Genomic DNA, 27,192 nt, shown 5'->3' with positions numbered 1-27,192 from the left:
TTTGTAGTTGTGTGCCTTTAGACAGAATATTGAATCTCATTAAATGTAAAATATCCTACCCACTATTTCAGTAGCTTCTTCCTGTTTCTATGCTTTTAAGTCTAACCAATCTGTCTGATGGATATATTGTCTCTGCAGATGTGGTAAGAGAGGTAGCTTAGGTTCTTTAGAAAGTACTTCTAGAGGTTATTTTGGAGCCTTGAATAAAATCTCATATACTGTGTCCAGCAGCACTTTGTTTCACAATTGTTACTAATTTGCCTGGTGTGTAATTACTGGAAGATTATGAAGTTCATTTCCATCTAATGCATTCTAAGGCAAAGCCAGCACGGGACAGAAGGATTTGTCATCTCTGTCATCCCAGACAACTGCTGCCCCTCAAGGACTTTTACAAATGGTTCTTGGAGAGCAGCAAGTTGGGAGTCCCAGACTGACCTCTGAAAGTGTTCCATATTGCCATTTTGTTCTTATGAAGCCAACTTTTATTCCAGATGGAGGCTATTTTTAATTAATTGTTGTAATGTCTTACAGATACTATCTATTATATTGGTAATCAAGATGTATTGTTTCCTTTTTACTTTCATTGTCATCCATCCAAGCAATTGTGTTGGAAGAAAAAGTAATTAGATTTGCTAAGAATAATTTGTTCTTTACCAATATAATCTGCTTATTGTGACTAATTCCACCTTTTGTTAAAGAACAAAATCAGGACATCATCATTTAAAATAAAATGAAATCCATAAAGTCCTCAGGGACACTGTGATCTCTAGTAGAGCTGACAGTATCTTCATTTATTTCTAAGATTATAATTACAATACTTCTCTCCTCTTTTCATTTTTCCTAAGTCATTCCATATACCACCCCTTCCTCTTTTTCAAATTTTAGCCTTTTAGATGGCCTCCAACTTCTCTCATGTCCTTTCTTTTAGACCCTTCCCAGCCTAATGTTCCACCTCAATCTCAAATTGATGGTCTGCTTTTCACTCTTCATTGGTTTTTCTGTCTGGGACACTGTGGTATAGAAACCCACTAATATTCTACAGAGTGATTCCAGTGACAATCCACTATTTGGATGTTTTAAAAGATTGGCAATAGGATCAGCAGTCTTTGAATCCCAGTTGCCTTAGTTAGGGTTTTACTTCTCTGAGCAGACATCATGACCAAGGCAACTCTTATAAGGACAACATTTAACTGGGGATGGATTACAGGTTAAGAGGCTCATTATCTTCAAGACAGGAACATTGCAGCATCCAGGCAGGCATGGTACAAGAGGGGCTAAGAGTTCTACATCTTCAACTGAAGGCTTCGAGTAGAATACTAGCTTCCAGGCAGCTAGGATGAGGTTCTTAAAGCCCAAACCCACAGTGCCACACCTACTCTAAAAAGGCCACACCTACTAGAACAAAGCTATACCTTCTATTTGTGTGTGTGTGTGTGGGGGGTGGGTTTGAAACAGGGTTTCTCTGTGTAGCCCTGGCTGTACTAGAACTGACTCTGTAGACCAGGCTGGCCTCGAACTCAGAAATCCACCTGCCTCTGCCTCCCAAGTGCTGGGATTAAGGCTATACCTTCTAATAGTGCCACTCCCTGGGTGGAGCATATACAAATCACCACATCAGTTTTTCGCTGTTTAAAATGTAGTTAATAGTTTCTACCTTAAAAGCCCCATGAACAACCCTATTCCCTGCCTGCTATTTTCTGACCCACAGCTCTGCCTGTTTTCCTAGAGCCCACACCAGCACCAGATATGCCAGAGGGGAGACTATCATAACCTTCATCAGAGAGCCTTCACTCAGCAACTGATGAAAACAGATGAAGAGACCGAGAGACAAACATTAGATGGAGCTTGAGGAATCCTGTGGAAGAGCGGGAGAAAGGATTGTTGGAGCCAGGGAGGTCAAGGACTCCAAAAGAAAACGTAGAGAATCAATTAACCTGGGTCCATAGGGTCCCACAGAGACTGAACTGCCAATCAGGGGGTATGCACAGGACTGAGCTAGGCCTTCTGCACATCTACAATATTTCGGCAGCTTTGTCTGTGGAAACCCTAGCATCAGGAGCAGATTGCCTCTGACTCTGTTCCCTGTCTGACTCTTTCTCACTACTGGGTTGCCTCTTCTAGCCTCAATTGAAAAAGATGCTCCTAGTCTTATTGCAACTTGATATGTCAAGGTTGGTTAATATCCATGGGAGGAAGAAAGGGAGGAAGAGTGGATCGTGGAGGGGTGCAGGTAGGAGGGAAGGACATAGAAGAGGGAGGAAAAAGTAAGATCAGGATGTTAAGTTATTTAATTACCTAAAAAAGAAAAGCCCTGGGAATATTAGACATGCACAAGGAGAAGAAACTCCCACCCTCTCTTCAAGACTTTCTTCTCAAAGAAGTGTCCCTAGGGAATAAAATAATTCAGAGCATGTCATTAGTCAAATGATTATGTCTTATCTCAGCGACTGCCATCTGGCCCAGTCCGGAAAACATTACTAACTATAGTTGGCTTGACTTGAGTAGTTTGTGGAATTTTTATTTTTCACCATAAGAAATCTAAGAGAAGCTAAGGAAAAATTTTCACAGATGCTGATGATTAGAATTCCCATTAAACACATTAGCAAAATCTTCTTTGAACCTAGTGCACATTTCTGACCTCTGTTTTCTGTCCATGAATGAGCTAGAGAGCAACACTTATCTGAGAGCTACCACTCAGTTACAGGGCCAGTCATACCTCCTGTGCAGACATGCCCAGGGACTTTTTACAGGTCATTTCTAAGTATATTTGTTCTACCTGATGGCAGTTTAGGGTAGATAACCTATAAAACAGCAGGATACTAAGGTTCTTTCAAATAAAATATCATGATAGTCAGGAAAATATCAATGTTTTTATATCATCCCAATAGTTTTTGCATTATGTTATTTTCACATCAACTTGAGCTTCCAGAATGAGTAGGGTCTAAAAAACCTGAGTCTTTAGTATCAAAATAAATCTCCCTACATAAACTGCAAAGACGAAAACAAAGTTTGAATTTGTTTAGCTGAGAATGATTAACTATTTGGACTTTACTTCCTATTTGTTTTCATGCTTTGACCTTTGAATTAAACTGTGATTTTCCTAAAAATTCATTTTTTTCTTAAAGTCACATCACTGCTTTCCTTGCGAATAAAACCATGCTCTCAAGAAACACTTGTATCAAATGTCAGTTAATATTTTCTATGCAAATGATAGTGCTGGCATTTTGAAATCTGAGATAAAAGTTATAAGTGAATGAAAATGACTATAAGAAAACAGAATAAATAAGAAACAAGAAACATTTCAGGGGAGCTGGAGAGATGGCTCAGCGGTTAAGAACACTGACTGCTCCTCCAGAGGTCCTGAGTTCAATTCCCAGCAACCACATGGCAGCTCACAACCATCAATAATGGGATCCAATGTCATTTTAGGAGTGATTGGGAATAGGGGGAGGGAAGAGGGCTTAAGGGACATTTGGGGAAGGGGGATTCGGGAAAGGGGATATCATTTAAAGTGTACATAAATAATATATTGAATAAAAAAGAAACTGATTACCTTATTATAAAGATTTGAAATGATATTTATATCTTTGTAATATTGAATCCATCTGTATGCCAACATGTGTGTCTATTCAGTTTGTGGCACAGCTGTCAAGACTTCTTATTATGTACTGTGAAATGTATTATCATAATTAATAACTGTTAATTAAATAATGAGGTACAGCAGCCTGGTTTATTTCTGTGTTGTATTAGTTTGCATTCAGATGATGCTAACCTACTCATTTCAGCTGTTTTTATTTACGTACTTGTCTTGATACCACTTAAAATTAGGATGCACCAAGGACTCTGTTAGCATGACCAAAAAATAGAAAGTACATTTTGCAAAATGAGCTTGTGGAAGGACATCTATGAATTTGAATGAAGTGAAAATTAAAATAGTAAGCTTTTGTCTCTGATTATTATTAGTAATCTGATGAAATAAATAATTCCTCATTTGATTCTGTGATTGTAAAAGGGTTATTTCAAGCTAATTGCAATTATGGACATCTGATGAAATATTGGATGATAATGTCAGATTATTTTATTTTTTATTTGTACATAAATAATATCTAACTTTAATAGAATAAAATATAGCGAAAAAAGAAACATTTCAAGTGGCATAATCCCATCGATTTTTGCATAATGAAAAAGACCTGAGGACATCTTTTACCAAAGTCAATCATGTGTCTACATAGAAATGTAGTTTATTTTGTGCTAAATTAAATAACTACAGAAATTTACGTATGTGTAGTAATTATTATGTATTACTTGTTATAAATGTATTATTATATATAGGTCTGTAATATTCATGTACAAATATAGATACACACACACACACACACATATATATATGTATATATATACATATATATAAAGTTTTAGGTGATACAAAATCCATAAATTATATTCCTTTAAAAATCTAACTTGATAAACATTGGTGTGGAAACACTCCTGAAACTATCACCACAAATAAAATCATGAATGTATCCAACCTTGTCAAAGGATTTTTTGATCTCCTTTGAAATCTGCCCTTGACTCATCGTCTTCCAACCCAATTTCATCCAGAGAACATTATTGATGTACTTTCTGTAAATACAGAATATAGTTTTTATTTTGTCATAACAAAAGCAATAGAGTGGACACATACATATTGTGTCTGGTGTTTTTCCACTGATAATATGTTAAGCTTCATGTGTCTGGATCTCAAGAGTTCAATCCTTTATATGATTAAACAACATCTCATTGTGTAAATGAACTACATTTTATTCAATGCCAATTATTTCTTTTTCAGGACCATGTAGAGTCTTTGTACTCTTATCCATTTTGATAATAGTTGTTTATAATTATACTTTTAATTTACCTTGTCCTACTATTTATGGTATTTTCTAATTATTGCTTACTGTCCATCTTCTTTACCAAAACATTTCTAAATTTTCAACTGTTTGAATAATATTAAATATTTCTTTATGAATGAGTTTCTTACAATTCAAATTTTCTACAAGTCTATAACTTCTGTTTTTATCCTCTTAATATGTAGTTTGGAGAACTGAAGTTTTTTGTTTTATTTCATTTTAATTTAGTAGTAGAATTATTATTATTATTATTTGCACAGAATTATGTGTGCATGTGTTGTACATATGTATATTATGTAATTATGAACACATGCTATGGCATGCACATGGAAATCAGAAGACAAGTTTGGGGAATCTGGTCTTCCACTGTGCATTCAGGAGTGCATTTACTAAACTAAGGTCATAAGGCTTTCAAGTACAGCCATTTTACCTGACGAGACATTATAACAGGAAAAAATTTATGTTTAATACATTTAAATTACTATTTCTTTTTCTAGAACATGGCTTTGTTTTATGTTTAAAAAGTTTCTCCTTGATTTAGAAGGCTATGGCTTTCCTGTATATTTAATTACAGAAGTTTTGTAGTTGAAGGTTTTACATATATGTTTGAGATCTAATTTTGAGTTCCTATATACATATTGTGCAAAATATGAAGGACATTATTTCATCTCTACCTACAACTACCTATGTATTTTAAAGTTAAATTGTAAAGCTTTATTTTCTCCAGATTTCTTTACCATGTATTGGAACATTTTGCCTGTACATGTATCTCTATTTCTGAAATCCTTTCAGTTCTACTTCTTCTTTAACTCTGTTGAGCCACACATCTTAAATATGGATGCTTTCTTGGTCTGAAATCTCTCAAACAGTAATGACTCATACAGCTGCAGAATTCATTCTATTTTCCAATTTTCATGGGATACTTGTCTTAGGATTTTACTCCTGTGAACAGACACCATGACCAAGGTGTCTTACAAGAACAATGTTTCCTTGGGGCTGTCTTACAGGTTCAGAAGTTCAGTTCATTTTCATCAAGGTAGGAGCATGGTAGTGTTCAGACCGGCGTGATATTAAAGGAGCTGAGAGTTCTCCATCTTGTTCCAAAGGCAAACAGAATACTGGCTCTGACATGACTAGAAAGAGGGTCTCTAAGATCACCTCCACAGTAACACACTTCCTCCAACAAGGACACACTTACTCTAACATGGTCACACCTCCTAATACTGCCACTTCCTGGGCCAAGCACATTCAAACTACCAAATTCTACTCCCTGGCCTCAATAGATGTTTTAAAACACATGAGTCTATAGGGGCAATACATATGCATGACATAATGAAAATTATATCTAGTCAAACTTCGAAAGTTCCATATAAAAGTCTCAACAATGTTAAAAGCCCAAATTTCAAAGTCTTTTCTGAGATCCATACAATCTTTTAACATTAACACCTAATATATCAAAATCAGAAAGCAGATCACATACCTCCAACATCATTCAAGATATGCATTACCATTGCAAAATGCCATAGTGAGAAAATACTGGAACAAAGCTAGACAGAAAACCAACTGGGCAAACTCCAAGCTTTGCATCTCTCTGTCTGAGATCAATGTGCTTTTTAAATCTCCAAATTGTTCAGCTTTGTTAACTGCCTCAAATTTCTTTCTCTGGGCTGTTTCCACTCTCTGTTGTCAGCTTACCTCTGTGTGTATCCCATGGCTTTCTCATGTTTAACATCTTGGGAGTTTTCAAGTCAACTTCAACATCACAGCTTCTTATTCTAATGTCTGGGATCCATACATGATCTTCTAGGCTTTTCCAAAGGACTTTTGTTACTTTTCCATCTCTGCCGTCTGTAGCACTCTAGGCTCTGGGTGACCCCACACCACTGCTGCTGCTGTTCTTTTTGGACATCCCATGGTACTGGCACCTCCAATATCCTGGGGTCTTTTCTTGCAACTATGCTTCACATAGTTCACATATGAAATAGCGTCTCATAGGCTCTCTTCATGCTGCCAAGCCTCAACATTTTGCATGGCCCATTCACACCTGGGCTATCAACTGCAACTGAGGCTGTACATTCACCAATGGCATTTCCTTGCCTCTCACAGTGCCAAACCTCCATGACCTCTTTTTACCTTCAAAACCAGTACCAGCTGGGTCATTTTTACATATTACCAATTCCAGCTGCAGCACATGGTGCAACCTTGGCAATCTCTGGAACACAGCTTCTTTGTGAGTTCAGAAAACACTTCCCAGAAGATTTCACCTCAATAATGCTGGTCTCTTCTTAATGACCACTTTCTTAGCTCAAGCTATCATCAATTGTCCCAGTAGTCCCTTCTATTCTTGACTCTAGAGACAGTTCCACATGGCCAAAGCTACTTAGTTCTGCTGCTTGCTGGGGCTGGAGGATGGCCCCACATTGTTCTATTACATTATCATCATGTTTCTGTTTTCCAACTACTTCACTGCCTAAACTTGGCTATATTGGAATTTTCTCTGTAGATTGACCTTGAACTTAGAGATCTGCAAGATTCTATCTCTTGAATATTGGGATTAATGATGCATACCACAAAACCTGGATTTTCTTCACCTGCAACTGGCCATGAACTCAGATCTACTTGACTTTGTCTCCTGGGATTAAAGGTTTATACAATCAAACTTAGCCCAAAGCCTTTCAAGGCCACTATTCCTCAAGATCCAGTCAAAAAGCCTGTGTTTTCTAGCCTCAAGATCTTTATCACAAATGTGCTCTCCATTTCTGGATTGAAGCTCATTTTAGATTAAAATTTCAAATGAAAACAATAACCACGTCATAATAATGCTTCTTCAACTACAAAAGTACATTTACCTGTGTGGGATCTTGCCTCAAGGTCACCATTCCCTTAATTCCTTTTAATATCCTTGAATACAGGATTTAGGTTCATTCCACTTCCTGGTGCCCTTTTAGTCTTTAAACCATACATTTTGTATTTTTCCTTTCTATGCTTGGTAGTTTTCATTAAAATGCTCTTCATAACACTGGGCATTAGTAACCACACAGCATAATTTATACCAAGCTGATTTGAGATTTCCTTTGTCAAAACAATTAATTTAAATCTTTTCACCTTAGCCTTAGGCTGACTCTTCAGACAATAGGAAAAATAAAAAACAGTTACATTCTTCATCAAAATATCACATCACCAGTCAGATAGGCCACATACTAAAAGTCTTCTTCTCTAAAACCTCTTGAGCTAGGTCCCCACAGTTCAAAAGCACTCAGGGACAAGGTCTTCCATGCTTCTAACTAGCAGGGACCATTAAGCCCCACTGCTGTGATGCTTTACAAAGCACCAGAATCCATATTCCCCCAAAGAAAAGCATAGTCAGGCCTATTATAGCAATACCCTACTACTGGTACCAACTTCTATCTTAGGTTTTTACTGCTGTGAACAGACACCATGACCAAGGTGACTCTTATAAAGTACAACATTTCATTGGGGCTGGCTTATAGGTTTAGAGGTTCAATTCATTATCATCAAGGTGGGAACATGGTGATGTCTAGGCAGGCATAATGTGAGAGGAACTGAGAGTTCTGCATCTTTTTCCATAGACAGACAGACTGGCTCCCACATGGTTAGGAGGAGGGTCACCAAACCAACCCACATAGTAACACATTTCCAACAAGGCCATACCTCTTGATAGTGCCACTCTCTGGGCCAAGCATATTCGAACCATCACATTTGTACTTTATCTTATCCTGTTGAATATCTTGGGCACCACTGTGAAAGTTAATTTAGGAGCATTGGTAACTAAATCCATGGTTTATCATGTTTCTGATATCCATTAAAATACATACATAGATTACCAATAGTGTGCCTACTATGCACCACTCCTGTTGGCCATATTTCTTTTGTACTTAGGAATCAGTCAGCTTCAGGATCAGTTCAGAGGTAAAATGGGGGAATTAAGACAGTAATTAAAGCTTCAGTTAGTCATTATCAGAAAGCCTTTCAAACATATGGAATTATCTGAAAGCCAATGGCCACCATTCTTAAGATCTAGTGAAATGTACTTGGACACTACTTTAAAATGACAGATTCTGTGATCTTTCCACCTCAGCCTCCAAACTACTGAGATACTGAGAACCTAACAAGTACCTGGGCAAATTCTGATATTTTTATGTTTCTAAAAATCTTGCCATTTACCATGAGCTGCAATAATTTTGCTTCATTGTTTCATGATATTTTTAGAAAGTGACACTTAGGAAGTATATTGATGCTAGACAATCTCATCATATCTTGTTAATATTTCAAAGTTGTCTATGTGGGGGAATTGTGACTTAGATACTATAATTGTACTTGACTTTTCAGAAAACTTCTTTTTAGACATTTAAAAAAATTCACAAGCATTCAGGAATTATTCTGTCAAAAGATGTGCTTATGAAACACCACACACCAAAAGAGACAAATATATCATAAAAAATGTACCCAGCTGTCTTCTGAGAATATGCACTTTATTGGTAATATGAAGGTCAGCTGGTACTTCTCTATGCATCTGGGATAATGGTTGAGGCTGTGAACCATAATCATATTTGTGGTCTAAGGCAAGAGTCCTCAGACCTCGTGAAACTCCTGGCTCAGTAATGATGACATGATACAGAGGAAGCCTCTGGGAATCTACTACTAAGTGCAGTGGCATCATGGACAATTGATTCATTGTACATGTATCTTAGTTTGCTTATATGCAAAATGAATATGGAGAATGTTCCCTCCCATTCCATGAATGATACATGGGATGAAATTGTAAAAGATCAAAAGACTATTCTGAAATGACAAATATTTCTGTAGGTGGTATGTTTGTTAGATTTAAAAACTTGCTCTCATTGTAGAAATGTGTGGTTAGTCTGTGCTGGTAATTATTCATTTGCTTATTTTGTAACAACTCAATTAAAATATTATTAAGACACAAATTTGGATATATTTTATATATACAAATTGGTGTTTATATCTGAATATATATTTTGAAATAATAACCCCTTTAAAAATATATTGGCCTATGAATTCCAGAAGTTTGGACAAGTCTTTTGTAAAAGACAGTTCTAAACAAAAAAGTATTATTCAGTTTTAGTCAAGAAATTATGATTGGATAATTTCTTTTCCTGGAATTCTTAACTTGCCTTCACATTGTATGACTTGTTTTTCAGCATAGCATCTGGTCCTCTAGGGCATGAGAACTTATCCAACATCTTTGGTTCCATCAGGAGCTGCCCTAGCCATGTGAGTGCACAGAAGACATTCCTGAGAGACTTAGTCATATGGTGGTCTGCACTTGTTTTTGTATAGAAATGACAGTGAGTCACTGTCTGGAATGTGTCCCTACTCTTCAAATGGGAAGCCTCTAGGGCACTTTTCATTGGTTTTCTGATGGGCTTTTTTTTCCTAGCTAAAGGCTCTGGGGTTAAGGTAAAGTTTCCTGCTCCTTTATCCTGTAAGTAGTTCAAAGGTTGTGGATTTTCTGTCACTATCTAGGATGTTCTTTTCCATGTTTACTCTTTTTTTGTTTCTTGGAAAAACCATCTTTCTTTTGAGTCTTAATACTGTTGTATCTTGGCAATAAGACCCTTGCTACTAAAAACAGTAAAGTGAGTGTTCTTGCCTGCTGTCAATCATATTTCTAATGTTTAATTTATTGAGTCTTAAAAGAAATGCTGTTTAGAATTACTACACTGGGGGGCGGGCGAAAAAAAAGAAGTACTACACTTTTATTCCTTAAAGTGTATTTCTTCAAGTGTCAAAATCTAAGGCTGACATTTTTAGTCCAAAAGGATAAAAAGAAAAGGTATGAAGAAGAGAACGTTAATATCAATTAATTTAAGAACAATATGAACTAAGTAATGGTCATCCCTGAAAGATCTGGTATCAGTCCTTAGAGACTGTAAATGCTATTTAATAAAGAAAAAATACTTTTGTAGGTATGATTGAAGTAAGGATTTTGTTTGTTTGTTCAGTTTCATCATGTGGTTTAATCTATCACATTGCCTAAGAAGGCTTATAGTAGCAAGAGTACGAATGCTTTTCCAGCATGTCTCTTAGAGACCATTTCACACACTGCTCTGTTTGGCTTCTAGCTCTTGTGTGTCTCTTCAGCAATGGTGAGGAGGATTCCCTTTCCTTGGGGAGGAGAGATCCATGATTTGTTGTTGTTGCCAATAGGAAAATTTTTGGAAAGCCAAGTGGCAAAACTGTTCTTATTCACATCTTTAACATGAACCACCCCAAAAAAGCTGGGACACCTGTCTCTGTTAATGATCATACCATTCATTCCCAAGTTACTACCTCCAGTCATCATACACAGATTCCCAGTTGATGAAGTCTGTTATTTTCCTGATCTCCAAAGCAATCTTAATCGTGTCATTCCCCTTTATGAGGGTATAAGAGTATCAAACTGTACAGGAATGATGGGTTACCTTTTGTGATTCCTTTTGTGCCTAAAAGGATCTTTCTTTCTTTGTACAACTTGTACTTGACCTCCTCTGGTGAAATATGATGACCAGCAAAGAGACCTTTGGTGCCATAGATCAGACAGAAGTTCTCTCCAGTCCCGTCAATGCTGGTGACATCTATAAACCTAGCATAGTAGATTATATTGGTCCAGACTTTGTCATCAATCTTAATGAAGAACTGCTTGCAATTTTTTTGTTTTTACTTCATCTCCAGTCAGGGCAAACTTATATCTGTTCCATAGGAAAATGATCAGAGACAGGAATTCTGTCAGCTGTGATAACCAGTGGATAAACAAGAAACAAGAACATCAGTCAATTTCTCAAACATCCAATGTTTTGGAGCTGGTGTACTCTTCAGATGTTTCTTGGAACCATGAGTCATGGCTGTGCTGAGAATGGAAAAGGAACTCCTAAGTTAAATAACTTGACATGACTTCAGTCCTAGCCACAATCATAGCATGCCTTTAGAGGGCCAAAAATGATGGCAGTTCAAAGACTGGAGAGTAACATGACCATGGAGGCACAGACAAAGGCTAGGTGCAAACAAATCAAAAAACTACTTTAGCTACCAGAAGCTGGAATGACAAGGAACAGACCTTCTCTTGACACCTTAGTTGAGGGTCCTGTCACCATCTTGTTTCTTAACTGGGTAGCACTGACTTCAGGCCTCTGGTCTTCAGACGTGTTAGGAAACATATTCTGATTGTTTGAAATGGAGCATTTGGCAGTGACTGGTAATGACAGCAGGAAATAAATTCAAGTGTCCACTTGTCACAGATGCCTTTTTTAACTTGTAAGATAGGTGACAACCACCTGGAGGTACATTTTCCTATCCATCCTTATGTGATTGCTGATTACTAAGATGAACAAAAACTTTTCTTGCTTTACTAGGAAGTTAAACTTGAGGACATGTAGTTTAAGAAAGACATAGGCCAACCTATGCTATGAATATCATGAATCACACATTCATTGGATTGAATCATTTATTGAATAAACATTTTATATGTCAATTGACTGTCAAGATTTGTACAAAGACCTGTATTGAAACTAAATAAGGCAGGGTGTTTATTTTTACAAAGCCCAGTTTAATAGGAGAAATAAACACATGCACGAATAAAACCAATCATGTGGAAAATGCAATAATGGTCTTGCAAACAGGGTAATGAGTCTGTGTGTTTATGGAGAGAATGTTGTTTAGTGAATGCTTCGTGCCACTCTGCTCAGACAGAAAGGAGTATAGTATGGATTGATAAATAAACTTAACAGATATTCCCCATGTACTCCCCACTGAGGACAAGGGACATCAGTGTTAATCAAGGCGGATATAATAAATGAAGAACAACTTATAAAGCCAGGTTTTCTGGGATACACCTGTAACCTTGACATTCAGGAAACTGAGACAGTAAGATTGCAACAAATTACAGGCCTGCTAGAGCCACATAGTAAGACCATATTTCAAAAACCAATGCAAAAAATTGAAACAAATAGAACATGCAAGCATGTGCAATGTGTGTGTGTGTGTGTGTGTGTGTGTGTGTGTGTGTGATTTTACATGTCTGTGAAGGCTTGAGGTTGCTTTCTTGATTCTTGTCTACCACTATTTTTCTACATCAAACTGTATTCAGCCTCATTAAACATACTTTTCATAAATGATTATGGTACTTTTCAGACATGGGAAGACAATCATTAACAGTATTTAGGCATTTTCTAACTCCCTTCTTAGATGAACTATCAAAGTCAGAAAGATACTTTAAATTCAATGGAGTCTATATTTGATGCTCTGAACAGGAGACATTCACACATTTCAGTTTAGCCTGTTGTTTGGCAACTTTCTGCAAGCTACCCTTGACTTTTAGTGAATGAAATTCAGGTAGAAGAATTATTAATCTGAACACCCCCTGCACACTCACACACAGTCTTTTAGGAAAAGAGCTGTTGCTTTTTGAGGTACTTCATTTCAACCATGTGGCTGCAAGATTCAGTCACCTACTCTACTAGTAGAAACAATTTTAGCGTTCCCTGTAGTCTCTTTTTGGGCATGACCCTGGAAACAAAGGATAGGCACCACAAAACATGTTTTATGAAGGTAGCCAAATATATCTGCATCAGAGAATTCCCCCTCCCCAGGAGGCAAGATGAACCTTTCAAATAAAAAATAAGGTGTTTCCCCCTACATCAATTCAGGTTGGTAGACACTTTCTCAGCAACTCATGGGGAAGAAGGGCATCTTTAAAACAATGCAAGGTTGTACTAACAACATAGCTCAAAACAAAGATACAAAATAAAATTTTACATTTTCAGAAAAGTTGATAGCAATAATATTTCAAATTCTACACATTTACCAAAAACTCAAAGTTGTTCCCTGTGCATCTCCAGCCACTCAGATTTCCATGCTGTTCAGTTTTGGCATCTCCATTTTCTACAGGATTCATTGTTCCCTTCCCTGACAAAATCGACCTCCTCCGGGGTTTCCCAGGGGATACTGTCTATCTTTTTTTTTTCTATAGGGGTCTTTGCAGGCTCAGGTTCCAGGTTTGGAGGAGCAAGTTCAGCAGATGACCTCCTCTCAGATGCAAATCTCCTGCATCCCAACTTCCACTGAGACTTTTGTCTCCTGTAGCATTCCCTGCAGCCTCTCCTTTTGAGCGTGAGTCTGGAAGCAAAGGTTGTGTTGAGTTTGAGGATGCAGTGGCCTCTGGCTTTGGATACTCTCCTTTCTTCAGTGGTGACACTCCTGCAGGTTTTCATATGTGACTTCTCTGGTTCTTTAGGTTTAAAGAAATATAGTTAGGTATAAACAGGGTATATTACCTGACAGTTAAGTCTAGGTATTACTTACACATAATATGGTAGACAACTCTACTTCGGAAAGTGTTCTTGATTGTCATGCTTGTGACAGGTTACACACTGAAATGAGAGGACACAAAGAAATGTTTATGGTGGTTAACTAGGACTTGATATAGATTGATTCCAGTTTTTCAAACTGAAGGGTGAAATCAAATACAGTTTCTTAAATTAACTTAGATAAGGACATTGCATGAAGTAAGTACAGCATGATTTATTACATTTTAGTTCCATTAATTAAACTTTCAGTTCAATAGCCAGTGTGATAAAATGTATTTCGTTTTACAAGAAAAATCTTGGATGTCATGAGATTAGGTTAAGCACATCAAATGCTTTTATGACCTGTTATGTACATTAGTTAATAAAGTCACTGAACATCGATTATGGAACAGACATTATTTCATATGATTAACCGTTTAATTACCTGTGCCCATTGCACACTCTTCCCCTTCCATGGATTTCTGGTACAAGTTTAAGAGGTTTTCTTTTTAATGAGTTGACTTTGCAATTAGCAGCATAAAATGCACATTCCTGGAGGGAATCCAGCTTTCCTAAAACCCCTGATTATGTCACTGTTAACTCTTTGCCTGCCTGTTTTGTTTGCAGCAAGATATAGAAATTTTTAACTCAAGGCAAGATCAGGGGGCAGCTACTAGAGAAGTGGAAAGAAAGGAAGACTTGGGCTTCTGGCTGTGAGATGGTACTTGTTTGTAGACACAAGACTGGCGGGATAGGGGAGGCTAATACACAAAAGGCTACTTCCGGCAAGTTTCTATCAGCTGAACATTTCTTTTTTCTCTTTACTCTTTTTTATTTTGGCGGCTTAGGGGCGGGGGTTGGTGGTGGTGGTGCATGCATATAGGAAGTAGGGTGTGTGAGCCCCAGGATGCAAAGAGCTTCCCCAAGCTTCCGATTCCCATTCTCACATCTGGGGGTTGTCTGCAGCTGGACAGGCCCAGCTGGAGGCTGCAGGGGACGCTTCCACCTTCCCACCCGGGACGTCCTGAACTGCCGCCACAACAACAGGCTCGCGCGAGACAAAGGGGCTGGCGCAGGGCGGCGCGCAGGACCAGGGGGCGTGGGGAGGCAAGAGAGCAGCGCGGTGGGAGCCGGGGTGGAGATCTCCCGCTCGGCCTCCAGACTCAGTCCAGCCTTTGACCCTCGGTCCCCCGCTGCTCCCCTGCAGGCGGCGCCCCGGGAGCCGCTGCCCCGGCCACAGATCGCTCCTTTTGGTCCCAAGCACCGAGCGGAGCGCAGCACCCTTCTCTGGCGGCATGGCGGTATCCTGGAGGAGCTGGCTGGCCAACGAAGGGGTTAAACACCTCTGCCTGGTAGGATGGAGGGCCAAGCTGGCCTGGCTGACTGACTGTCTGTGCTGCAGCCAGTTTGATTCATTCTTAGAACGTACGCTGGTGGGAAGAGAGAATTAGAAGTTTTGGGGTTTACTTTCAGACTTTCTCACCTAACCATAACTTTATGCATTCCTGGAAATACTTCCTGCTCAACGCAAGGGAACTTTACTACAGATTGATGAGGAGCTGATGTGGAGGAAAGAGGCACTAAAGCAGCTTTTCAAACTCATTTCCTATGCTCTTCCAGTTGTTTCTTTATATTGAGCATCCCATGGGCCATGGTAATACCACTACTTTCTTATTCTCAGTTTGCACTGGAGTTGGGGAAGTAAGGTATCTTCTGATTAAGTGATCTATTTGCCACCAACCTTTATTTCAGTGCAGGGTCTGGGTAAGGCCAGGTGAGTGTCCTCAGTGCAACAAGCATACTTTCTGCTTTCTGTGAGTGCAGAGGTTACATGTACCAAGGTGAGTCTTGTGAGTGGCTTCTATCACATGATTGTTTTTCCTTTTTAATTTTTATTTTTTCTTTCTTTTTGATTGGTCTAGCTCATTTGGCTGTCCCTAAACGTCCTACTTTTCTGGAAAACCTTTCTGCTGTACAACCAAGGGCCAGAATACTACTACATTCACCAGATGTTGGGCGTAAGTAAATCAGGGATGACCTGGTGGAGTGGGTTTACTGCAACAAACTGCTACAGAATTTTGCCAGAACACCCATTTCTCGTAGTAATATTTGCTGTAAACTTAAGAAACGTGTTTCTCTCAGCAGTCAAGCTTCTTGAGTTTGGCCCTTTAAGGACCAAGGGTAGTATCTGCTAAATTGAAGTAAATGAACCTGTCAGACCAGGCTATTGGAGCCTGGGGGAAGTTGCTGGCTTTTTTTTTTTTTTTTCCTTCCAAGCAGCTCTAGAGAGCCCTGAAGGGTTTGCTTCTCCCAGAGGACCAGCTGATGACAGACTGTTAGTCCACTCTTATCAGGGCTCTTTGCCTTCCCACAAGTCTGTCCAGAGGATGTCAGCACTGGTTTTCTTTTACTGACAGTTCTCACTAAGTGAGCTGTTATTTATTTCTGAGTAGTCTTGGCTGGTTGCCATGGGTTACTGGTTGGGTCTGGATCTGTTCTAAGAACAGTATCATGCAGACTCTGCCCTGGTTTATTTCATGTTGGTATTTCTCTTTGTTCTGTTTCTCATCTCATCTTCTAATTCTAACTCTACCTTACCTGATCCTATAAATGGCAGGGTCCTCCAGGACATCTTACTTTGTACAAGGAGACTGAATTTTTCTAAGCAACCACACAAAGTATAAAATGTGTTATACAATCTCAGGACACCTGAGCAAGCAGATTTATCATCGCTGGAGAGGAAAACATATTCTAAAGAGGACACTTACTGCTTTGTTTTTCATAAATTTGTAACTATTTAAAATCACTTCAGGTGAATTCAGTGCAACTAGCTTCACTTCCATGATTGGTGCACATAGGTTCATCCTTAACTACTTAGTTCTCTGAGTAGTGATTAGGACATAGCAAGTCTGCAGTAAGCTGCAGCTGAATTAATTGATATTTTCTAAACAGAGTACCATTTGATTGTGACATCTTCTTAACATTTAATACCACTAGTTTTAACAAATGGGGGTCAGAAACATTATTTCAAAAAGAAGAAGAAAAATACCCTCCTTATTGATGATTCTGAAATTAGCATGCTTCTCTTTCCTCATCTAACTTTGCTCTAGTTATCTAGAACTATTGTTCAAATTGCTCTCTAAATAGACACAGAGAATAAAATATTCACTATTTTTTTCAAGTGCCTTACACTCTGATGCGAAACAGCAACCAAACCTCACAAGCAAGCAAAACCAATCAAATGATTGTAGGCTAATAAACAAATTAAGGAGAATTTCTCTGATGAGTTACCAAGGACTCCTAGCTTTTCATCCTCTTTCTTGAAAACTCACTACTCAAAGTGAATTCATGAGCTAGAACTTTTTAAATATGAGGTTTATTTCACTTAATATGTAACTCGGTGAACAACTTGTAGAACTCACGTGAGAATTACCCTGGCAGACTTTGTTCTGGATCGGGGTGCTTGTGTTTCTATCCAAATCTAGGAATTGTAAAAGCCATAACTCGGCTTTGGAGTGTTGCTCTTAACATAATAGAAACACTTCCTTTTTAAAGGAGCTAAGCTAATTATGTCAGAATCGAACAAGGTGGTTTTTATGTACTTGGACGCTGTGAAATTTGTTGTTGACAAATCAGATAAGGCTAAACTGGTGTCTTCATGCCTGTATACACAGGATCAAATACAGTCAAACCTGCTTTAAAGACATTTTAAAATCTGCTCCATGTTTCTACTGTCATTCTGCGTCAATGCTTTTGATAAAATGATGTTGCAGAACAGAGATGTCCAAGAACTGTGGGTGCATGGCAGGGGCTGGCTACATGAATGAAAGGCTCAGCAGGTGATGTGGAGAGAGAACACCAAGCAGGCTGATGAAGAGAGGCACTATACCTTAACTTTCTTGCAAACTCATGACTAGTGGCCTTTCTTGTCACTTCTCAGTTTCTGAAAAGTACTTGTTATAAGTTCTGTAATATTCATTTACCTAAGCTATTTACAATAGATATTTCAACTTACATATTGACATTTAATGAACAAGGACTTCCACCCATAGTTTTACTGTTGACTTTGTAAAGGAGGATTTAATGTGATTTTTTTTTTTAATAGTCATCCTTGGTTTATCTTTCTAGTCTTATAATGATTGTGGTATGGTTTCATAAGGAATGAATTTACGGTTCGCTCCATGACAAATACAGCACAATGATGAGATATAATTAATTTTAAAATATAGATTTTGGTCTCCATGTTTTATATCTTTTGCATACCACTTGTTTAATAACTTTAAAGTGGTACAAGTTAAATAGTTCCACCATGACAGGAATGTAGAAACGATGGGGGATACACACGTATTGTGATATTTTAAGTCACTTTCAGATAAACCTTAGATTAAAAAAAAATGGTGGTATTCCTAGAAATCAATTTACTTTGCTATGAAACACAAATGGAAAATGGAAGACGACACTTGCCCTGCAAGCATGAAGTCAGGCACATAAAAAGTGGGGAATGGCCCCAAGCTCCTATAACCTCATTGCTGGGGGAGGGGCAGAAGAGACAGCAGGACCACTGGGGCTTGTTGGTGTTAGCCTAGCCTCTGGTCAGTGAGAGACCCTGTCTCAAGGGAGTGAGAGTGAGAGAGTCAGAGGCCAGGTGTGGCACATGGCTTGTTTTGGGCATTTCAAGAAAAGACCTTGAAGGTAGAACATTCTTGCCTTGATAGGCAGGTACCTTACCACTCTGCTTAAAACAAACAGCTAGTCAACTAATTAAATTAGCTCAGTTGTATATGCCTCTGGAACCAATGAAATGGCTCATCAGGTAAAGGTGCATGCTACCAAACCTGGTAAACTGAGTCAATCCCCAGGACTCAAATGGTAGAAGGAGTGAACTGGCTTTCCCAAGTTACCCTTTAATCTACACACACACACACACACACACACACACACACACACATACACAAATGCAGACACATACACAAGATAAATATAAAAAGAAAGAAAGAAAGAAATAAAACAAGACAAAAATCTTTAACTAGGTCTGAATTATGGTGGCTTTCAGGTTCCTTTTCACTGGACATTGAATGGCAAGGTGTGGCATGTAATTATTGAACTAGACAAAAAAACAAACCAACCAATCAGAAAACCAAACAAAACCAAATCAAAACAAGAAACCTCAGAGTTCTGCTTCAGGATCTGAACTTGTTGATGGGGGCTCATTAGAATTTTGGGAAAACTAATTTTTAACATGGGAGTGTTTGTTTTTATTGCCAGATGGTTTTTCTTAGAACAAATTTAAAGGTTGAAAAACTTTTGACAACAGAGAAAATTAGATATGAAGCACTGGAAGATTAAGAAAAGGTGAGATTAATTTGTTTTGATAGAGTTCTTATGATTATTAGTCACTGGATGGGTCTGATACAGACAGAGGCATTGTGGTCACGGATGGTTTATGCTCAAGTTAATGTGCTAATCAGATCGTGCACTCCTCAGGAGATGTTTAATTGTGCCATGCTGTGTCATTTGGAATCTTAACCTGGGTCTACAGAAAACAAAGTATAAGTGAAAGCCAAGATAAACATCCCAAAAAACTAATGAGTAAAATCCCCTTCATCCATCTCCCACTGTAACTTTTAAAGGATTCTATGGAATATTTAAGATGAAACCTGTTTCCATTTATTTATTTTAAGGAAGGTGAAATGTGGTTACTAATTTTTCCACATTAATGATTACCAATGTCTTATGAGATACCCTGAGAAAATTAGTTTTCTATTTTTTATGGATATTAAGCTATTGTTTGTCATGTTAGATTTCACAAACACAATTTCTTTCTACTATGTCTCTCTGCCCCCCCCCCTCAAAGGCCAAAATGGGCTAGACACGTATCTCCACGATATGGTTCTTGTCTAATACACCTGATGCTTTTCCTTCTATCCCCCTGCAAACATGCTATTTAATTGGTGTAAATATTATAATGTGAGCCAAGCATATATCTTTTAGTAATAGATCATGTTGCCTTGGTTTTCTACCTTCTTTTTTTCTACAAATTATTTTTCTGTAAAGTATTTATTTTCTCTGTAATTGTTCTCTTGGTGCCATGATGGCAACTTATTTTTTCTCCCCTTTCTCCCAAATATATATGTATGTATGTGTATGTATATATAATATATATATATATATATATATATATATATATATATATTTACACACACACACACACACACACACACACACTGCAGTGATGATGTTTTTCTGTTCCTTTGGAAAGTCTTATCTAGGATTCACATGTTGTTGGGAAAAGGCTGTGAGTGTTCTGACTATTTTTAAATTTCTAGAGATATATAAGCATGGCATTTCTAAAGACCACCTTCTGATTCCTAGGGCTATAACAGCATTTTCAGAAGCAGCTATCTGCTTGCTCCCCATGGTGTCTGTGGTATCCATCTGAATAACCCTGGGATTTCAAGTCAGTTTTAGTTCAGTTTGATTCTGCTGAGGAAGAATATATGTTTTTTGAATTTCAAAGAAGGCTTAATAATTAACTTTTCCTTTTTATTGCACATTTATAAAAGTCAGTGTCTAGACTTAGCCACGCATGGATTGAGCTTTCAATTCAGAGATATTTTTAGGCAAGTGTTTTTGTTGATGTTGAAATGAGAAAACCTGGTTACTGATAATTGAGGTTATATAATGTAATCTATTATATTATTACATTATATATAATGTAGTATATAATGTATTATATTACATTAAAAACAATCACATATTCTTTATCTGCTCATTCTGGATAGCAAGGCATACATTCCTAGGGTTGAAAATTTTGATTTTTTGTTTTTGTTAGACTCAGTGGCTTCACATAGAGTCACTGTGTAGCACAGACACACTGACTATGAACAATTATCCTTCTTCTAAGTATAAAGATTCCCGATGTGTACAGTGGTTCAGTGTGCATTTGCATGCCTTATTGTAGATTTGTTTTTATTTTCTAAAAAAGAAAATTAAGGTTGAAGTGGTTTGTTACAATTGCTCATTAAATCAATGGTCTGATCACAATTTACACTATTGATTCTCAGGCCAATTTTATCCTCCTGGAATGATTAGCTCTTTATTAATTGGACTGTTGAGATGGCAAAGCAGGTAATGGTGTTTGCTATACAGGCCAAGTGACTTGAATTAGAGCCCTGGAACACATGCGAAAGTTGAATCCCTGATCTCTAGGTTCATGCTGTGGCACATTGCATTCTCCCTCATCACACATCACACACAAAGACACACACACACACACATGCATGCACACACAATATTGATAGACACATTTAAAAAGAAAGAACACATTGAATTTCACACTGTTATGGATCAGTAGCTTTTCATTTTACAGGAAATGATACTTGAAAACATACAACGATCTAAGAAGTTAAGGAAGCTTAGTGACTTGCCTTCAAGGTATGATTAGCATCATGATTATTTTTGATTCCTCTTAAACTGCTCATGAAGTCTGACGTATTTTACTTAGATTATTTCTAATTCCACATAGCATAAATTTAGGGCTCAACATGGTGCTTCTTTTCTATATATCTACTGCATCGTTCTATTCTTTGCTATACGAACATAGCTTTTCTAGATTCCATGGATCAGTGAGATCATATGGTGTTTGTCTTCCTGTGTCTGACTTGGTTCATTTAATACACTAATCTCCAGGCTCACTCTTTGTGTCTTTCATGTGAAAGGATACACTATTTATCTTGTTTAAACACAGACTTTTGTTTCATTGTATACGTTCAATATTTTATTTATCTCTCTATCTACTGACAGAAGTCATCTTCTGTGTTTTTGTGCTCATGTGTCTCTATGCACACCAGCAGACCAGGTGGACCGGATGGAACTGCCAGTTTTGAGAGTCAGTAACTCATAATGTTAGCCATTTTGTACAGTTCAACGTATAACAAGTGTGACCATTTATTGATCACACAGTGTTCCAGGTATAGATCTTGGCTCATTTGTTCTTTAAACTTATTTGATCCTTATATTTAATTGAAATTTATACTTCCCATCAATAATTGGAAATAGAAATTTACAACATAATAAACTATGGAAAATTTAGCTTTGCAGTGGTTAGATAAAATCTTCAGATTGTGCTACAACATGGAATTCTCCTATATATAATTTATTTAAAAACATAATCTATTTTAAATACATATATATTATACAATATAAATGTATATCTATATTACATCATATATACAATATATACATGCATATATAACATAAATATACAACATATAAAATATAAACATATGCACTTATACTAAATTATACATTTATAATTATATAATCATCTAATAAATTATACAATATAAAATATACAAGTGGGGAAGTCAATTTGTATGACTTTTTTTCCTGCCATCCTATGCATGCATCTCAGGGATAAAACTTCTGCCACAAGGTTTGGCAGTGATTGTATCTGATGAGTTCTCTAGCAGGTCTACATTCTTTTTTCTTAGCTGAGGTTCATACTCACTCTCTCACAATGGTCCTGAATAGGAATGTTTGGATGTGTATACATGATTTTTATTATACATTTACATTTGTCAATCATTGCTCTACCAAAAGCAAAGTCAAGAATATTAAATTATGAAAAATTTTAGATTTATTTATTTTATTTTTGCATGTGTATTTTGCCTCTCTGTGTGTCTTTGCATCATTCATGTGCCTGGTATCTTTCAAGGTCCAAAGAAACCATTGAATTCCCTAAGACTGCAGTCATAGAAGGTTGCAAACCACCATATAGTTGTTAGGAAGCAAACCTGGGTCCATTGGAAGAGCAAGAAGTGCTCTTAAACACTGAGCCATCTCTCCAGCCTACTCTGCTACTATTATTTTGAATAATGTTATTATATGACCCTCATACTTTCTTATGTCCTCAAAGAAAATCAAGTGAATGAATACTCTGTGAACAGTGGTATCAGTATTTCATTTTGATATCTTAAATGTTACTGAATGTGACTTCAGAGAACTGACTTTGTGAATTCTCAGGGACTGTGTTTGTCTTGAATGCATCAGAGGCCAGTAATAGTACTAGTGGTTGTGAATATAGTACTCATTTAGTCCAAAGATGCTTTCCATTGAGAATTAGCTACCCTGGAAAATGTGAAGGAGGCTAGTAGTACTGTGATATGTCACAAAGACCAAAAGAGTTGCTATGGTCTGTTAATGTCATCTGATGGATATACTTAGCACTTTCTTTGTGTACTTAGATCAAAGTTGAGTGTGGACAGCCAATCATCTAACTTCTGGCCTGTGTTCTTTCATGTTCATCATGCTAACAATTGTGTTTGTCATAGAAATAATTTTTAAAATTCAGCCATTAGAAACAATGAATTCATGAAATTCTTAGGCAAATGGATGGAGATAGAGATCATCATACTAAGTGAGGTAACCCAGACTCAAAAGGTGAATCATGGTATGCACTCACTAATAAGTGGATATTAACCTAGAAACCTGGAATACCCAAAACATAATCTACACATCAAATGAGGTACAAGAAGAAAGGAGAAGTGGCCCCTTGTTCTGGAAAGACTCAATGAAGCAGTATTCAGCAAAACCAGAACGGGGAAGTGGGAAGGAGTGGGTGGGAGGACAGGGGGAGAGAAGGGGGCTTACGGGACTTTCCGGGAGTGGGGGGGCTAGGAAAGGGGAAATCATTTGAAATGTAAATAAAAAATATATCGAATAAAAAAAATACTGGAAAAAAAAATTCCAGGACTAAGTCTGGAGAGGAAATTGCATTGTAATTTCTTATTGCAGAGACCAACAGTTTTAGGATTTTTTTGCAGATAAATTTGAATCATGATTGAGACATTGCTATGCATTTAGGATTTGGATAACCTAATGTTCTTTGAAGTGAGATTTAAGTTCTGAAGATTCAATGAGAAAAAGCAGGTGGAATGATTATTTTCTGGTATGTAAGTTCTTAGAAAATATAGAAAATACTATATTTATATATTAGTATAGAGTGTGTATTATATTACTATATTTATATATGAAGCATTTGGTATTGGTAATGAGGCTGTAGATAGCATTCAATAGTATTATTGTGAGTTATTCATGCTTAGGAATATACGCATTAAAGGTAACTCAATAGAGAAGGGAGGAATTTGCTGAGCATGCAGCACATGGCTTGTAGGGCAGATCGGTTTGTTCTTTTCTTCATTATTATAACACTTACAGGAAGCTCAGTAAATAGATACTCAAAGATGATGCTGTGTATTAGCTGCTTAGCTGGAACATTTTAATCTGAGTCATTTGGTTGACCTCTGGTTCTTCTTTGGTTCTTGAGAGTAGAGAAATATGTGTTGTCACTGTCAGAATGTAGGAACTTGGCTAGTTGTGGAATAGAATTTCTGTTTGTGGAAGAAATTTTTTTCATTAAGTTATTAAGAATGACTATTATTAATAGCAACTGATGCTTGGGTTTTTCAACAATTAAACAAGAGAAATAGTGTCAATTTTATGAGATTGTTCTGATTCTTTAAAAGAAGTTAAAATAAGAGAGTAATGTTCATTGAAGTCTCCTAGTGGGCTTGACATTTTCCTATATTGCTCCTATATTTTGTCCAAAGTCGCAAATATTCCTCAAGGTAAATCCTATTCATAACAGGAAGCTAACGAATAGAATTTAAACATAAAACCCATTGTGTTATTTTAAAAAGTGTGAAAATGTAATTCCTTCTTTCCTTTCCTGTATTCTCTTCCTTTACAACCACATATAGTAATTCATGTTACTATTTGGTATCCAGCAAAAAACAAATGTGTTCTAGTCATAATTGAGAATTAAGACATGAAAGTCAAGTGTTTTGGGAACTGAACACACTACAGATATGAAAGATGTTATAGCCAGTTTGTGTCCCTCAGCATCCAAGAAATTCTAAGGGCATTGCCGTGGTGTTGTGCCATAATTCCCTTGAAGAAACATTTGTAGAAAGACATAAGAGTAGGGGTATCCTTCCTGATTTAAAAAAAAAAAGATGCAGTTAACTTTCAATGTTAAACACACATTCCATTTGCAAATGTGACTACTGAAGTGTGATTTTGAATGTCTGTGACATAGCTACATAATAACATTTAGTAGCTAGTTACTCGAATGAATAGGAAACATTCAGCACCTTAAACCTACTTCACTTTATAGTTTCATATACTTCAAAACTGAAGTTTGGTATGCTGAATTTTAATAGTGTGGCAGAATATTTCATATGAAAATAACTTTCCAGTTCTGACAGTGCGAGCAATAGACGAATAGGTGAAGTGAAAAGAATATGAATTTTGATCAGACTTGTTTGTATGCATTTTTAGAAATTAGAAAGGTGAATTTGACAATGCTTACTATCTGCAATAAACTAATTCAACATTGTTTTATATGATTAAATTTTTTTCTATGGACTTAGAAGTTCTCAATGGTTTGCAGATGGAGAATATATTAAGGTTATTAGAAGTAACATACAGTAAAGGCAAAATCAAATGTGTTATATACTCAGAGTAAAATATCTCATTTACCTGAGATTAAATATATATTTTAAAATTAAGATTTGTTCAAGAAATAATTTGTGTTGATGCCTTTTTTGGCCATGCAACCATACTCCCTTTCCCAGTGATAAGCTTTTTAATGACATGACTTCAAATTACAAATGACCAAACTTAATGAAAATTAGAAAGCTCATTTCAGTTGAAGGAAACAGACTGACAGTTGCTTAAGCAGGTTCCATTTCTCCCCTGCTCTGCTTTTGTGTCTCTTTAGTCTCTGACCTCCTCAGTATGTTTTGCCTATGTGCCTTCTCACCATGTCATCCCTGATTTCAAGTTGAATGATGGTGCCCTAAGGAAAGAAGAAATATGAAAGTAAAAAGGAGCAAATGTGGGACAAGATGAGTTAGGGTGATGAGGTGGACCTTTACCTACTGCTGATGTCCCTTGGTCCTGTTACTTTATAAGTGACATGGGGACTTTGAGCTTTCTCAGATATTCTTGATGTGAGAAGCAGGAGCTTCCCCTTCCATTTTCAAAGTAGATTGAAGTAAACAAAGTGAAAACATCTTTTCTTTTTTTTTCTATAGTTCATACAATCTAAAGATAGCACTTGGCAAACATCATCAATGATCTATATTAGTGGATTTCAACTGATGAGAAATGACTCCCCTTAAATCTCAAGAATCTAGGTTTCCAATAGGAAGGTCTATTGGTGTTTGCTGTTGGGAGTTGTCTGTATTCTATTTTTACATCTCACTCTGCTTTCAGTAGGGATGGAGGTGGCCCTCAACTGTAGAACCTTTTACTGAGGCAGTTTTTAATGTTCTTTAAATTCTTCAGTTCTAGATTCTGGAAGCCAGTGACCTGAATTGAGGCCATAGGTGTTACTTGAGATCCATATTTTATTGCTTTGTCATTGGTGATCTCTTCCTTTAATAACACTCTCTGTTGAAATAGATGGATAAATTTATAGTCTTGAAATAGCAAATATTTCAGTCCTATGTATATTTTCAAGTATAAGAGAGAAAATGTAATTCTTTGAAGAATTTAGTTTCTGGTTGACTGGATCCACCATTTAAAATTTTTACTTGAATAAAACTGGACTATTTTATTTGAATATGTCAAATATGAGGAGAAAATGCATTTTAAATGCAATATTTTAGATGTATAAAATTTAATTTATTGAAGTCTTTTTTTTACATCTGTTTTAATTTCCATTGAAACCACGTATTGGCCATTAAACTTTTCTAAGCATGATGTGACACTTAGCTTAGAAAAGTTTAATGACCAATACGTGGTTTCAATGGAAACTTTGTTGTAGTTGAAAGTAGTAAAGATTTAGGGGTGGGCATAAACATCAACAGCAAAGAGATGATAAAAAGAGATGATTCATTTTTGCAGTACATTTCAACTAAAGAAGTAAAGCCATGTTATGGATTTACTGGATGCATTTTTATTTCTTGAAGCCAAGTGAATGCCTTTTTTAA

At 36.9% G+C, this 27,192-nt stretch overlaps 1 protein-coding gene and 1 pseudogene across 2 annotated transcripts in view; one reads left to right on the top strand and one right to left on the bottom strand.

Moving 5' to 3' along the window:
• Positions 1 to 10,992: 10,992 nt before the first annotated feature.
• On the bottom strand, positions 10,993 to 11,753 carry LOC127685585 (40S ribosomal protein S4, X isoform-like; annotated as a pseudogene).
• A 3,453-nt stretch (positions 11,754 to 15,206) lies between these two features.
• Nox4 (NADPH oxidase 4) overlaps positions 15,207 to 27,192 on the top strand; it is a 143,363-nt gene continuing 131,377 nt past the window's right edge. Inside the window, exons 1-2 of one of the 2 annotated variants that reach the window (XM_052159136.1) lie at positions 15,207 to 15,546; positions 16,117 to 16,212. In XM_052159136.1, the coding sequence (XP_052015096.1) occupies positions 15,490 to 15,546; positions 16,117 to 16,212 (153 nt within the window). In that variant the 5' untranslated portion in view covers positions 15,207 to 15,489. Of the gene's footprint in view, positions 15,547 to 16,116; positions 16,213 to 27,192 lie in introns of those variants that run through there. The other variant, XM_052159153.1, reaches the window with a different exon arrangement.

This window comes from Apodemus sylvaticus, chromosome 1 (assembly GCF_947179515.1).
Source record: "Apodemus sylvaticus chromosome 1, mApoSyl1.1, whole genome shotgun sequence".
Classification (NCBI taxonomy): domain Eukaryota; kingdom Metazoa; phylum Chordata; class Mammalia; order Rodentia; family Muridae; genus Apodemus; species Apodemus sylvaticus.
The sequence above is the reverse complement of the archived record's forward strand: the minus strand, read 5'-3'. Positions and strand labels throughout refer to the sequence as shown.